Source organism: Rhinolophus hipposideros (genome assembly GCF_964194185.1).
Source record: "Rhinolophus hipposideros genome assembly, chromosome: 7".
In the NCBI taxonomy this organism is placed as follows: domain Eukaryota; kingdom Metazoa; phylum Chordata; class Mammalia; order Chiroptera; family Rhinolophidae; genus Rhinolophus; species Rhinolophus hipposideros.
In genome coordinates, this window is record NC_138053.1 from 69,856,835 (window position 1) to 69,873,049 (window position 16,215).

At 37.1% G+C, this 16,215-nt stretch overlaps 1 protein-coding gene across 2 annotated transcripts in view; it reads right to left on the reverse strand.

Annotated features, from left to right (window-relative positions):
* PARP8 (poly(ADP-ribose) polymerase family member 8) overlaps positions 1-16,215 on the reverse strand; it is a 167,244-nt gene that overhangs the window by 31,860 nt on the left and 119,169 nt on the right. For both annotated transcript variants that reach the window (XM_081053335.1, XM_081053336.1), the window contains exons 11-15: positions 14,913-14,979; positions 9,278-9,403; positions 8,203-8,767; positions 6,862-6,912; positions 6,661-6,756 (exon numbers count right to left, since the gene is read on the reverse strand). In XM_081053335.1, coding sequence (XP_080909461.1) covers positions 6,661-6,756; positions 6,862-6,912; positions 8,203-8,767; positions 9,278-9,403; positions 14,913-14,979 — 905 coding nt within the window. The remainder of the gene's footprint in view (positions 1-6,660; positions 6,757-6,861; positions 6,913-8,202; positions 8,768-9,277; positions 9,404-14,912; positions 14,980-16,215) is intronic.

Consider the following 16,215-nt stretch of genomic DNA (forward strand, 5'->3'; position numbering starts at 1 on the left):
GGTGAAAAAAAATGAAAGGGATAAGCACAAACTGGCAGTTAGAAAAACACATAGGGATATAAAGTACACTATAGAGAATATATATTTGATAATATTGTAATAACTATGTATAGTGCCAGGTGGTTGCTGGACTAATTGGGGGATCATTTCGTAAATTACATAAATGTCTAACCACTATGCTATACACTGGAAACTAATATAAAACAATATTGAATGTCAACTGTAATTGAAATAATGAAAAAAAAGCTCAACAATAAATTATTCAAGATTAAAAAAAATAATATCTACTAGAAACATAGAACTTACAAACCTTTAATTCTCTGCAGAAACATTATAGACACATTTGGGGCAGGGAAAGACTGTCCATTGAGAAAGACAGGAATCCCACAGACATCAAGGCACATCCACAATAATGATAGGATCAGGCCAGATTAGGCCTCAACACATGGTGATCTATTATCTCACAGACTAAAGTTGTTGTTTGAACATTAAAACCAATTTCTACTCAATTTGGATGTAAAATAAAACTCCTATTTTTAACTAAAAGCTTTTTGACATAATTTTATTTAGTTTAGCCTATATTTCAGAACTTAAACTCTGTAACATCCATGACTTCGGGGATGGGGAAACAGGAAGAAGTTGTGCTTCTTCACCCATTCTTCAACGTCAGACCTAAATACAAGAAGACCTACCTGCTTTCCCTCTTAGGAGGTAAAATGGGACATATCCAAGTTTATCCACATGTTCAGTTTCTCAAGAATTTTCATAGGAATGCCTTAAACTATGACCAAATTATAACTGGGTATTTTTAATTTCAATGTGAAAATAAGAACCTTGGTGACAAGTATTTGTCTAAGGTTCACAGTAAGGTTAGATACACACAAATATGGATTTTCAGGTTTCCTGGTTGACTTGGTTTAGTAGGACTGGGCATTATTCTCAAATGGTGATAGCAGACACTCAGGGCTGATCATTCCACTCAGAGCAAGTAATCTGATACCCATCGCATGGCAGAAGAAGAGAATGATTCACAATTCTCATATCATATACTGACGTGGGAAATGGGAAAGTCTATTAACCAGGGACACACAGAATAATTGCCAAGTGTCAATGACAAAATTCCAACTTTGTAGGGACATTGATGTGCATAGCCATGTGTTTTTCTCCGATGGAGTCCAGCAGCTCACGTGCAGGTTTCAAAGAAGAAAACGAATGCATCCATCCAGGATTGGAGTGCTGAAGATGAGTGTAACAAAAAGACAAGGGCACTAGGGATTTAGAGGCTGGTAAAACTGGCCGATTCTGTCAATGAAACCTTGTTTTTTTGCTTTGTAAAATGACTTGAAGACACCATCAACATTTAGAAAGCTTCTCTGAAACAGTTTGCTGAATTCACACACTAGTTGATTCCAAAATATAGCCAACCAGTGATCTGGTTTTCTGATAGCAATCCAAACTGTACTGCCAAACTCAAAATTGGGCGTCTCTGAACAATCCTCCTGATGTTAATGTGAGTTTTATGCAGATTCAGTGTTACATGTCAAAACACAAACCTGGGAGTAACATTTATAAACTCTGTAAACAAACAAAGAAATTCGGAGCAACCTGGTATTTCTAAGTAAGTAGTTTAGTTCCCTATGTAGCAGAAAGTGAGACGTGCTTATCCAGACCTCTCTGAGTAAAGTGGCAGAATAGTACAAGGAGATCAAAATTTTTTGGAAAATAGAGGTAAAAGGGGGCTTATGTGATTTAAAAAACAGGCTTAGAGAAAAGAGAAAAAAATATAAGAAACAGTGAATTTTTAAAGAGAAAGAGCTAACAAATGTAATAAAAATTAGACCTAGAATTCTATGGGAACCCAACAGTTTTATCTCATGTGTTTAATTGCCAACGGGGGCAGAACTTACTCTGTATTTCTAGAATTTATTACAGTTTGTAACATGTCATAAGGTGATTGCATGTTTATTAATACCCTTTAAGAAATTATGTTTGTAATAATTTTTATACATTACTATTAAAATTACAGTAAAACATTGCAATGGAAATATAAGCAAGATACAGAAAAAATGAGAATCACTGATTTAGGTGAAACATCTGTTTAACAGAATCAAGAGGCAGTTCTTTCTGTTTACTCTCTTCCTTTGAATATGAAATCATTTCTTTGATTTTCATTTCCTAATCTTAGGTCATGTCACTTACCTTAGTATTTAAGAAACCAAAGTAATTTTTCTGACTTTGTTAGGTATCAGTCTGACTCATCACAACAGGAAACCATGTGATAACTAGCTATATTTATTTAGAAAATGTTGTTTTCTCTCTTGTATGCAAAAGCACTTCTACTTCTAGATAGACACAGCAAACTTCATTGGTGCTGAATGATATAAAGTAAAACAAAATTTGAAATAAGGCACAGGGAATACTAACAGCAACTATGAGATTTCTATCACTCACTACAGGAATGAACTGCCAGTAATTAAACCACAAAGAGTGAACGAACCCCCAACAACATGTGTAGTAAATTTCCAGGATGTAAAAGAAGGCAATTCAAGTACATGAATCAGAGTAACATCATCCATTAAGAACCATTCTGCCAGGGTTCAAATCCTGTCTCTATCATGTACTAACTACTGTGTTTCCCCCAAAATAAGACCTAGCCAGACCATCAGGTCTAATGCGTGTTTTGGAGCAAAAATTAATACAAGACCCAGAATCATATCATCTCATATCATACCTGGTCTTATAGTAAAATAGGACAGGTCTTATACTAATTTTTGCTCCGAAAGACGCATTAGAGCTAATGGTCTGACTAGGTCTAATTTCGGGGGAAACAGGGTAGCAGCATGACATTGAATAAATTACTGTTTTTCTCATCTGTAAAGCAGGGCTATTAATAACCCTCATAAATTCATGGGGTCATTATGAGGATTAAATTATATAATCCATGTAAAGTACTGTGGACACATAAAAAGCACTGAAAAAGCACACGCCGTTAGTAATATTACTGTTCTTTTCTTCAGTGGAAACAGCATTGATTGCATGGATCAAGCAATAGGTCCAGAGGCGACACTGACATTAAACACGCACCTCCTTGATGGGATACACTGAGGTGACCAAAGGATTCTATTTTCATGGTAACGTACATCTCCATGAAGCAAATAAAATAACTTACACAAATATTTGATAAATAAATGGTGATTTATTTAATTGGGTTTCAGAATAACAATATATCTCTTTGAGAGAAAAGTTGACTGGCAAAAAAATAGCGTATGGGTGGCAGAAAAATCTTTTTCTAAAATGTATTTTCCCATCAACAAATAAAATGAAACAAATATCATAAAACCTGATAGATGATTATATTCATAAATGGCTATTGTATATGTTTGTTAAAGCATATATGTTGAAATACAATGGACTTAAATGTAAAATATAATCTATAAAACTCTTAGAAGAAAACCTAGGTTTAAATCTTTGTGACCTTGAATTAGGCAACAGTTGAACTGATAAATTTGGACTCCATTAAAATGAAAAACTTCTGTGTCATAGGAGCACAAAATAGAGTATATAAATGTATTATAAAATTGTACACCTGAAATTTGTATAATGTTATTAATCAATGTTACTCCAGTTCATTTCATAAAAAATTGTTTAAAAAAGAAAACCCACAAAATAGGAGAAAAATTTTGCAAATCATGTATCTAAAAAGGATATAGTATTCAGAACACACAAAAAATTCTTACCAATAACAAAAAAGAACAAATAACCCAGTTTAAAAATAGGCAAAGAATTTGAACAGACAATTCTCCAAAGAAGATACACAAATGGCCAATAAGCACATGAAAAGCTGCTCAAAGTCATTAGTCATTAGGGAAGTGCAAATCAAAACCACTATAAGATACCATTTCACACACTTAGGATGGCTACAAAAAAAGGGAGAATAACAAATGTTGGTGCAGATGTTGAGAAATTGGAACCATCATACACTGCTGGTGGGAACATAAAATGGTTCAGCCGCTGTCAAAAACAGTTTGTAGTTCCTCAAAAAGTTAAACAGAGTTAACATGTCCCAGAAATTCCATTAACCAATGAATGCATGAACAAATGTCGTACGTCCATATAGTGTAACATTATTCAACCATAAAAAGGAACAAAGTACTGATACGTGCTACATGGATGAATCTTGAAAACATTATACTAAGTTAAAAAATTCCCACACAAAAGTCCACATAATGTATGATTACATTTATATGATATGTCCAGACTAGGTAAATAGATTAGTGATTGCCAGGGTATGAGGGGAAGGGAAAATTTGGAGTGACTGCTAACAATTACAGTTTCCTTTTTGGGGTGACAGAAATGTTCTGGAATTAGATAGTGGTAATGGTAGTACAACATTGTGAATATACCAAAAACCAGTAAACTGTATACATCAAAAAGTGAATTATATGTTATATGAATTTTATCTTAAGTTGTAGACAAAGCTTTCAAATTGGATAATTCTCCCCAAAATGCACATATATACATTGATTCCTATTTCATACTCCCTCAAGCATTCCTGAATGTGTTAGTGAGTTGGCATTGTTTGAAACCTTTACTCTGATTCTCCACATGCTACCATATACCTCTTCTAATTAAGGACTACCCTCCCCTCTCTCTATTAAGTGTCTTAAGTTGTGTGGTTTCGAAGAAACAGTTTAGAAGTTATATATATATATATATTTATATCTATCTACATTTATATCATATAGATGACATGATATAGATGTAGATGCATAAAGTGTGTCATGCAGGGTCTCCGGTACCCGCTCCCCCCGCCCCATAGAGCTGCAAGGAGTCGGCCTCAAGCAGCCGCATGAAGTCCTAGAGGGACATAGATTGCACTTTCCCGGACTTCTCCTTTAGGCTTCGCTGGAATTGCTGTTCCAGATGCAACTGTTTCCAAAATTCCAATAAGAGTGCATTGGGTTGTCGATCTACTTTTTCCCGATCAATCCCTGCTGCCACAAGATCACGCCACATCTGCGTGTGTGTTACTCTCTGAGGCCTGCGACCTTGCCCCCTTACTTTTGATTTGGGCTTCCAGGTCTTAACTTCTTGGACCTCCTATCTTAACTTCCCTTGCCGCCAGCTTTCAGCATTCCCCCAGGGTGGCCATGGCGGTGGTAACTTCATGGATCCGCCACCCCACATAGGATGTAAGAATGGCAACCGAGGATCCAAAAGCACTTGCAGGGGCAGTATCCAAAACCAGCATGAGTGCTGGTTGTAAAACGTTTGTCCTCCGGCCCCCACAGATTAGGGTTGAACATAGCATGTCTCATTGCCATTTAAGGGATTATTTGAATAAGTTCCGTATACGACTGCCATTTACTCAGTGTCTGGCAGCTCGCCAGCCTGTCCCCATACTGTGCGTACTGCAGCAGTGAGCCACTCCATTAGAGTGTGGTTGCCCAGGTCGTGGGCCAACCTATGGCAATTCTGTAATCTTTGTGGCAGGGACGGATGCACCGTCAGGGAGCCTAGTTTTTCCATTTCGCCTGGGGAGCAGAGAATGCTGTCTGCCCCCTCATCCCATAAATGTAATAGCCATCTATATCCTCCCAACCCTCCTCGGGGGTCCAACTCCTGAGAACAGTGGTTACCGGGTACCACACACTGTGTGGGGGCCACCTGTCCTCCTGCCCAGAGTCAGACACCATTCCTACCTGGCCAAAATCGTGCTTGCCACACCAGGTGTCCGACTGGGTATAGGCCTCCGTGTAACACGTCTGTAACCCTCGGAGCCTACAGCAGCAACAGACCACCAAAAGGAAGGTGACGACCGTCATGGCCAACAGGGTGGCATGCCATATGGAGGTTAGAGGCCCACCAATTCACTGAGGGCTCACGTTTCTCCTAGGCAGATTGCATTTCCTGCTCCCAGTGCTGCTCTTCACAGGCTTCCTGACACTTAGTGTTCATACGCACAAACTGCTCCACCATCTTTCGGAGAATTTTGGCTGGCACCAGACCCTGCTTGCTGCACCGTGTATCATGTGGGGACTCTGGTCCTGTTCCCCGTATAAGAACACAGGATATGGTAAGGCCAAAAAGGAACACCAACGGAGCCATGGATAAGGGGTTCATACCACTATAGTCTCGCTGGCGGCTGGGATGGCGACACACGGAGCAGGAGCTGCATGATCCGCAACCTGCCGGCCGCTTCTCTGCCATCCAACCCACCAACCAGCCAGCATAGCCACAGCAGTTATATCAGTGGCTAATTGGCTAACTGGTTACAGCTGATGGCCAACTAATCACAGCTGATGACCATCTACTACCCCAGCCAGCATCTTTCCACGTGAGGCCGAAAGCCTGGAAACTGCTCTCTGGGACTCTTGTCCCCACAAAGAGATAGGTACAGATAAAGGGATAGAAAGAGAGATGACAGTACGTGTAAGAATTACAGTAAGAAATATTTTCCTAATATGAAACTCCTTGTTCTTCCATGGACTCCCAGAAATAGTGATTCATTTGTCAAAATCATACCACTTTGTGTATTAAACATATGCTCAACAAAGAGTATTTACTATAAATGCAGTTATTTACTTATTTATTTTTGTATCTTAACCCTTTTCATTTACATGCTATATCAACGCTGACGCACTATGAACGAGAACTTACCCTAAGCATGGGGCCATTTTGAAACACGTGCGGCTCGTCACAAACCACACAGTATTCATTCAATACAGGGATCCGCTGTTCAGCAAACTCAATTGTCTGAATAAAACAATAAAGAGAAATAATTAGGTCAAGTTCATAAATGATTCGAACACCCACGAAAAGCTAAAATATTTCTACAACAGTTAGAGTCTTGGCTCATACCTGCACCAGGAAGCCGCGGTCTCGTATTGGAATGCATTTGGCACCATTTGGCTATGAAAAGCAAAGTAAAAGAACAAAGTAATTGTTTTAATTAGAAAAATATGTAAATTATGACCTTTTACTTTGTGCAACAGTGAATATAGATATGATCTTTCTAAGATCACCTGTTAAATGAGTTAAGTCACTGATAATGACATTGAGATTTTAGAACTTCTGATTACAATACACTTGCTCCCATTACTATTGCAAACTAAATAAATATTCTTAATTTCTGATCTTCTAGTAAAAATTATTGGCATCTTTACATAATCACAAAAATTTATCTTCTCCATTACTCGTTGTCAAATGTTCCCACCTCCTCATTTAGAGTACTTCAATCTTATTTTACAATCAAATAGAATTATTCCTCCAAGGACATATTATCAGACAGCTACTGAAAAGGGGACTACAACACTCAGCTATTATGTTATGCTTAACTGTAGAGGAGAATAGTAAGACATTTTCTTTTATAGACTCTCTGAGATCATCTTTCTCAGATGTAACTACCGTGTTTCCCCAAAAATAAGACCTAGTCGCACCATCAGCTCTAATGCGTCTTTTGGAGCAAAAATTAATATAAGACCTGGTCTTATTTTACTATAAGACTGGGTATAACATAATATAATATAATATAATATAATATAATATAATATAATATAATATAATATAATAAAAATATAACATAATATATAATACCAGGTATAACATAATATAATACCAGATCTTATATTAATTTTTGGTCCAAGACGCATTAGAGGTCATGGTCAGGCTAGGTCTTATTTTCGGGGAAACACGGTAGCAGCTTTAACTGAGGGAAAGAAATACATACAGCTGAAAGTTTGCTTTTCTTTAAAAGTAATGGTGCTCATGGGGAAAATTTTCCTCTTATATATAACAGATAGGCATCACTCTTAATTAATAGACAAACTCTGTCTACTACTAATGTGAGAAAATTAGTGATCAGATAAACCTACTTCATAAAATTCTAGCTTGTTTAAAAGATAAGCTTTGTGAACTCTATTGACTTCTTTACATTTTTACTAGCATTCATTACCATGACAGGAATTTGGACTGGACCTCAAATCAATAGCTACCTTTATTTTTTCAGAATTTAAATGAACATTCCAGTAGTACTCGTAGCAATTGTCTGGTATGCAAACTAGTATTTTGAGACAACAGTACATTTTTAAAAACAAAAACAATCTTGCTTCTTTCCTCTATCAGATCTCTACGCATCTCTAGAAAACCTTTACTGCAACTTAGCTTAACAGTTAAGAACTCAAGATGAAAATATTTACGCACAGCAGGCTGGGAAGATGAAGATGAAGATGGTGTTAAGATACCAATAAGCCCTGAGGTAAGAGAGAGCCTCCTGCCCTCTGCGTTAGGTTCCTTGAAAAGCTCAGTTTTGGATGACTTGGGGGCACTGGAGTAAGACTTGCTGAGCAACTTGTGATTTTTCAGCCCATATAATTCTTCCATTCTGAGATTACTAGAGTAAGATCTGCTCAGCAGTTTGTGGGGCTTCAAGTTGGTATTGTGCTCACAGCGTGGATCTCCAGAACAAGATCGAGTCAATAGTTTATGCGACTTGAGTGTGAGGCAGTCCTCTGGCTTGACAGCGGTAGGGCAGGGACGGTTCAAGAGTTTGTGCGACTTAATCGTCGTCACCGCCTGCTCAGCCCTGGGGTCACTGGACAGAGAGCGACCAAAGGTCCTGTGCGACTTGGTGGCGCACACGTCATCTGTCTTGACGGTGCTGGAACAAGTCCTCCGTAGTAGCTTATGCGTTTTGGAGATTCCATCTTGCTCAGATTTCAGTTTGGATTTGCTTTTACCACAACCGGGGGGAGGGTAACTTGGCGACCTTCAAAATTGAATAATAATTAATACAGGGCAAATGAGGAGTATAACAGACCATGGAGAACATGTATTGACTCAATCGATTCAACCATGTTATAAATACCACCGTATTTTCATACAGCCTAGCCAGCTAAAACTGAAATCAAAAGTGAGCAGAATGGTCACAGGGAACTGAATTGTACTTTTCCTGAAAAGCAAAAAAAGGTTACCAGGTCTTTTTTCCCTCTTCCTTATCCCAGAGTCTTATGTGGAACTACTTTTGGTAGAGAAAACTCTGTGTTTAGAGAGCAAAGAATGTAATTTGAGTAACTTTAACTCATGTTAAGGAAACAAAAATGCTAAACAGAGAAATGAATATCTATGTTTTTGATGAAATGCACATGGCTTAGTCCATTTTATTAAGTCATAAAGAAAATAAACAGATGCCAAGACTATAGAAAGGATGCTTTGAACTGGAATGTGGAATATCACGTGCTCAGCATTTAGTAACACGATGAAGTTGTCTGTTACCCACCTGCGCAAGGTAGAAAATAAATGCAGGGGAGACTTCACTTTCTTCTCTGACAGTTTCTTATTGTGCAGGCAATTGGATTTATCTTTGCTCTGTTTCCACTGCTGTGTAACAAATGTCTGCATGATTCTGTAAATCCAAAGGTAAGTCTGTTATCACAGTTCCAAGGTAATTTAAGATTTCTGTATTATGCAGAGAACACATTTATCAAAGGAAAAGAAAACCACAGTAATTAGTGAGATCCTAATTTAAAATCATACAAGATGTTTTCCTATTTAGGAAAGCATCATACAGAACATTTTTATGACTTCACTGTGTTATTGTTAATAAATTACTGATAACATTGAAAATATAAATAAAAGAACTGATAGAAGAATAAGGATAAAAAGAGATTATAAACAGACAGCCTTTAGGATCAATAACTTTGACTGAAGTAGCAAAAAAAAACCCTAAATTATTTTGTTAGTGCTAGAAACGTAGTTTGAAAAATTTTTTGTTACTAATTATATTTTTATTTATTGAGATACAAGCAAATTCAGTTTCTTTGTACTTGATTTACTTATGTACTTTTCTTCATGTAAACAAAAGAAAATTGTAAACTAAGCCGGTGAAGCTGACTCTACGGAGAAATAAGAGTTCAGCAAATTTTATCTTCAGCACAGACCATGCACCTTTAAATGTTTTGATGTTTAACTCCTGATATCAATATTTTCTAAATCAATATCGCTTCATCATTGTTTTGTGGTAAAGAAGTCTGGCATGTCAATTGTGACCTTAGACATAGCATTGTTTTCTGAGAAGGGCCCCCAGCTGAGATACCTTCTCTGTATCTCATCTGTCAGGTGGCAGTGAGGAAAGGTCCCTTAACACCGATATTCAAGTAGATGGGAACTTTTACAATTAAACATTATGTGTGCAATAAATCAAATATTTTGATTTCCTTTTAAAAGTCAATTCAGCATTGCTTGTTTTTCATGCTCTTTTCAGTTATTTGTAACACACACTGCTTTTGGAACAGAAAAATGGTACCAGTATTTGTTTATAATACACTAGGGAGTAAAATATGAACTCAAATATAGATTTTTTTCTTTTAATTCTCAGGACACCCAGAAAGCAACCATTATTGCACATGTTCACAAATAAGGCAACAAAATCTGCCTAAGTTAGCTTGAATAATAAATGGCAGAGCGACCACACCTGTATTATGAAATATGGATTGACATTATGTTAACACATTTTTCTAAAGGGTCAAGTGTGGGTCTTAGCACTAAGCCAATATTAATTCCTCAGTATATTTCAGATCTTACCGAATTAACTCAGAACACTAGAAAGCATCACTCAGACTTACTATCCCAATCTTTGTCTGCTAGTTAAGATGAGTTCAGAAGAAACTGTCACATAGGGAATTATTTTGAGTCTTTTTAGCTGTAAAGGTTGTGAAGAAGAAAGGGGTGAACCTGCAATCAATGATATACAATTCCAATTCATAGTAAATTCACCTCACAGCTGAAGACAAAGGAAAATTTTTATTTTACAATTAATTTTTGAAGATTTTTTTCATCCAAGATTGCAGCAAGATTTAAAGGCACGGTATTAGTAATATTAGTCATCATTTCCCCATCTTTCACCTGAAATCCCCAGTGATACCACCCCCGCTTTGTACCAAGCAGATCTGGATTCTTTTCCTCCTGTGAAAAATTGCCATTTCTGTGTACCGTTCCTTAAGAAACTCAGCAAGTGCTTGCCTAATCTTGATAGGATAAAGGGAACAAAAAGGGAACAAGTCAAAACAGCTACAATTGTTCCCACTTTCATGATCACATTAGCGTTCTATAGGGTGACTTCAACATTTAGAACCGGCACTTCCCGAAGCTGGATAACCAGATCCCTACACGTTCTTGGGTTCAAAAGTGTTCCCTATAAAACATTTAATTTCCTGTGTTTAATTTCAATGGTAATCTGAAATACGTATATGAATGCATTTGATAACAACCACGTCCTCATTTTAGAGAACCACCAGGCGAAGAATTCAGCGTTCACATTGGTGTTTGTGCTTACTATTGTGCTGGCCCAAGAAGAACTACTAAAATTGTTACTGGCTGATGATAAGAGATGAGAAAAAGACTTCGAGGTAAATTATACATTCACATCAGGTGAAGACTAGATGATGTCACAGCGAGCTATGTGAACAAAGGTCCCAAGGTCGTTCAAATAGAGAAAAGAGAGTACAGATGGGCAATATTATGATTTTCTTCATGCTGATTTCAAAAGAACTATACACTAGAGTAGACTACTACATTCAAACTGTGGTGGTGAAACAGCACCAGCAAAATAACATCATCTATCCAATTAATTCATGTATTATTTGATATTTGAGTATTTTATTTTGATTTGCACTTAAGTTGTATTTTGGATTTTGTTTTATAAATGCAAATTCTATATATGAAGAATTTATACCTAATTTTATGTTTGTATAAATGTAAGGCAATTATCAAAATTTGCAGTATTTTTTTCCCTTTTAAAAACAACTTAAGTTTGATCAATGCAAATTCAGCATAAAGTCCCACACAGTTTAAGATTATTTCTATGGTCTGTGATATGCTTAGCCTTGGAATGACAGGTACCCCATACGAGGCTTATCACTACGCTACAGCTCTTTTGAGTCAGTATTTTTCCTTCTGGGTCTTTCAATGACTTCACACTCTCTCAATACTTATTCAGTGCTGAATATATATTCCAAGTCCTACATAAGGCAAAGGGATATCTAGGACTATATGAGAGGTATATTAGTGGCTTTGTCAAAAGTATTGATCTGGAGTCAAATTCCTGCTCTATTGGTGTCTCACCATGCAACCGTAAGCAAGTTGCTTCCTCTCCTGGGTTTCAATTACATCATGGAGGAAATGTGGGTAGTAACAGCACCTGCTTCATGGGGCTGTTGCAATGAGCAAGGGAGTTAATATGTATAAAGCGCTTAGAAGAGTGCTCCACATATAATAAGCACTGCATAAGCATTCGCTGCTGCTACTGTTAAGACTGTCTTATTGACAGAAACATACCAGGTAAAGATAACAGAAAAAGTTCAATGAGTGTTTTTTACTTGCTGAAAACAAACCTGAGCAATAACAAAGTGTCTACATTCTAAATCTGTCTTCCGAACTTGCTGTGTTTCTGGCAAAGAACCTCATTATATTTCAGTTCCTCTTGTGACTGACTTATTGTGAGAATGAGATCAGATTTTTAAAGTCGCATCACTTTAGACTAGAAGATGACCTTGAGAATCACAACCAAACCCAGTTATTTATAATTAAGGAAACTTAAGCATCTATCTATAATTAGACTAATATTCATCACGCATCATTAAAAAAGGTCATGTCCATATCGCCAAACTTCCCACATAACTTTATCCATAGACGTAAATAACTTTTAAAAAGTTAATGATTTGGATGAAAATACTAATAAAATACGTTACATATCCTGTAAGCTAGTTAACGAATACAGTGCACAGCTTTCCTTCGTTTCTCAGGGTTGGAATTACACCTATTTCTTTATATGAGCCCAAATGATGTACTCACAAGCCATTAAGGGTAGGAAGCTATTTATTCCTAGACTTCCGCACTTATATAATTTTTGTCTTGTTTGGATCAACCTCATTTCACTTAAAAAAAAGTTTGTAAATGGCTTACAAAAGTACATAAAGTAGAACTACAGATTTTAGATGATGATGATGTGTCCATGTACGTTCTCAATTGTAACAAATGTACTCGTTTAGTGTGGGACGTTGATAATAGGAAGCCATGCACGTGTGGGAGCTGGGGGTGTATGGGAAATCTCCATACCTTCCTCTCAATCCTGCTGAGAACCTAAAATTGCTCTAAACAATAAAGTCATTAAATACAATAATTTTTAAAAGCAAGGGAGAAAGTTGGGTGAGGGGAAAAAGAAAAGATGTGCCAAGGCAAGGGTGGTACCCAACTTGGATGGAATAACAGAATCATGCTCCATGCTTAGCTCTAAGACCTGTAAGACACTGGCTCTACACAGTAAACAAAATCTTCTTGAGAAAACAAAAGCAATCGTACTGGAAAAATATACCTAAATCCTTATTACAGAAAACTGAGAAAATATCCTTTATGAGTCCTTATAAAGAAAACACTACATAATATAATGTGCTAAACATATGTTGTCAATTGAATTTAGTTATACACATATAGAATTCTAAATATTAAGGGTATTTTTATTTAAACCCCACATTGGGGATTTGTAAGAACATTTCCTTTCAAATGTGATCCACACATGTCACATTTGAGCCATGCTGTCTCAATGTAGTCTTAAAAGCTTGAGACAATTCTAGAGCTGTGTACTGCGATATATACAACCCTTGATGCCACACATGAAGCTTCCGATTACATTTATAACCTAAGGCTAAATGACAATTAAGTCCCCTGTTTTATAAATGAAATCAAGTTTCAAAGTGTTCTTTATTAGAGCATTGCTCAGAAAAGGCTAATGTATGATGCCTAATTAAATTTCATTAAAATAAAGTGAACATGCAGGCAGCATCATTATGGAGGGCCCAAACTATGTGTTTAAATATACAGTTATCCAATATTCTCTCTTGATAAATTGAAATGGAAGCAAAATTTGCGTACTCAGACGAATAAATAATACTTGGAAGTCTGCATAAATACAATTCTCAAAACTGGTATTTTGATACGTATGGAATTTATTAAGTTTATATTTTGACTGTGACGGACTGAGGTATGCCTCCATGTTTGTTTGTTTTAAACATTTTTTATGTATTTAAGTGTGTTTTTCCAAGACCCACCAGCTCCAAGTCAAGTAGTTGTTTCAGTCTAGTTGTGGAGGATGCAGCTCCCAGTGGCCCAAGTGGGGATCAAACCGGCCACCTTATTGTTAAGAGCGCCGTGCTCTAACCAACTGAGCTAATCGGCCGCCCCTGCCCCCATGGTTTAAAAGTCAGTTCACAACTGGGGTAATTTCATGTTCGTAAAAGAAAAAATCAGCTCTTTGCATTAGTTAAAGTCAAACAGAAAGCAAAGGGTTTCTTTACAAAAGGAATGGTTCAAAGGTGGTAAGTATGGGAACAAGGGATAGTGCAGCAGTCCAGGGCCAGTGACTGCCAAACTGTCACCACCTGTAGGCACCAAGGAACAAGAAAAGAAAACTGTAAATAGAACCCAGTGAGAGAGAAGTCATGCAAAGGCTGCAGCCTGGAGCAGAACAGAGCTTCGGTGAAGGATCAGTGAGCTCATGGTGACCTCAGAAAAGAACCAAAGACAATAAATGCTCCCATCATGCATTGTTTCCTCCTGTCTGTCACATTAGAGACACAGGAACTTGTGTCCACACAGGTCAGCCTCCCGGGTGGAGAGCAGGGTGTTGGAGGGAGGAGAGTGAATCTGGGAGAGCACACAGAAGGCACTTAGCCTAGTTCTAAATGTGAGCCTTGCACAATAAGTTATTGGTGCAACTTATAGCATCAGAATGAATTCCTCTTTTGAGGCAGTAACTTCAGAAAGCCCTTCTCGAATAAAAATGTGGAGAAAATAATGAGCATAATGAGAACTCAGTTCTCTTCAACAGAAATTTATTTTTTAATCTTTGGAAAACTTACTTTTTCAGCTGATGTCCCAATCCAAACCGCTCTTTTGTGGAAATCTGAAAGACATCAACAGTGGGCACTGCAAAAGGAAAAAAAAAAAAAAAAAAAAAAATCAGTTAAAATGTTATGTCGAAATTCAACCATCAGCCAGGAAAAAAATATATATATATATAACTCTGTGTGTATATGTATATATACAAAAAATGTTACATATATATTATGCATATTTATATTTTACATAGTATGTAACATATATACAAACATTTAAAACTAGTGTACATACAATGCTATACATTGTTATTTATGCTTTATATACATAAACTTTGAGGATCGTCTTGGTCATTATATATTATAGACCATGGTATAACATATGTATACATAAATGCATAATATGTGTAAAATGATGATCTTCAAAAATATATATTCAATTCAAATAGCAATGTGTAGGACAGTATGTACACTATTCTTTCATGGAAGAGAGATGTTTATATGTACATACACCCTTTTTTTTAAAACAATGGAGGATGAGAATAAGGCATAAGAAAGTTACTGCACACCTGTCATGTGCTTATTTTTACCATTTCTTTATGTTAGTAACTATGATGTTTATGAAATTAGTAACATCTCATAAAAATCACTCCCCACTTATTAGTCACTGGTTTTAAAGAGCATTTGAGTGCCCACTGTGTCAGTCACTACAGATAGAGTAGTAAAAACACACACACAAATATCCCAGCCCCCTTGAAGCTTTAGTCCAGTGGGAGGAGCTCAACAAAAACACAGGTAAGAAAATAGAATGCCACAGGTGATAAAGGCTCTGGAGACAAATAAAAAAGGGAAAGGGAATGGGCTCTGAAGGTTATGTGGGCATAGGTGTCACATTAGTGTGGCAGGAAGAGAAGTGTCCCAGCTAGAGTAAACAGCAAGGGCACTTCCCCCAAGGAAGAAATGTGCAGCATTATCCTAGGAACAGCACGGAGAGTGAGGAGCTGGAGGAGTGAACAAGGTAAATGGTAGGAGATGAGATCAGAGAAGGACCGTGGAAGGGGCAGTGTAGGATCCCTGCAAAGCACAAGGGTAGAAGCAGGAAAACCACTCAGGAAATTATACTAATTGAGACAAGAGATAGAGTGGCTCAGGTCAGTGGAGGTGATAAAACATTTTGGCTTTATACTTTCTGGGAGCACTAACAGACTTCACTGAGGGACTAGCTTTGAAGTATCAGAAAAAGATAGAGGAGTCGAGGATGAATCTAAGGATGTTGGCCTGAGCAATCAGAAGGATGAAAGACTGATTCCTGGTACCTGAGACTGCA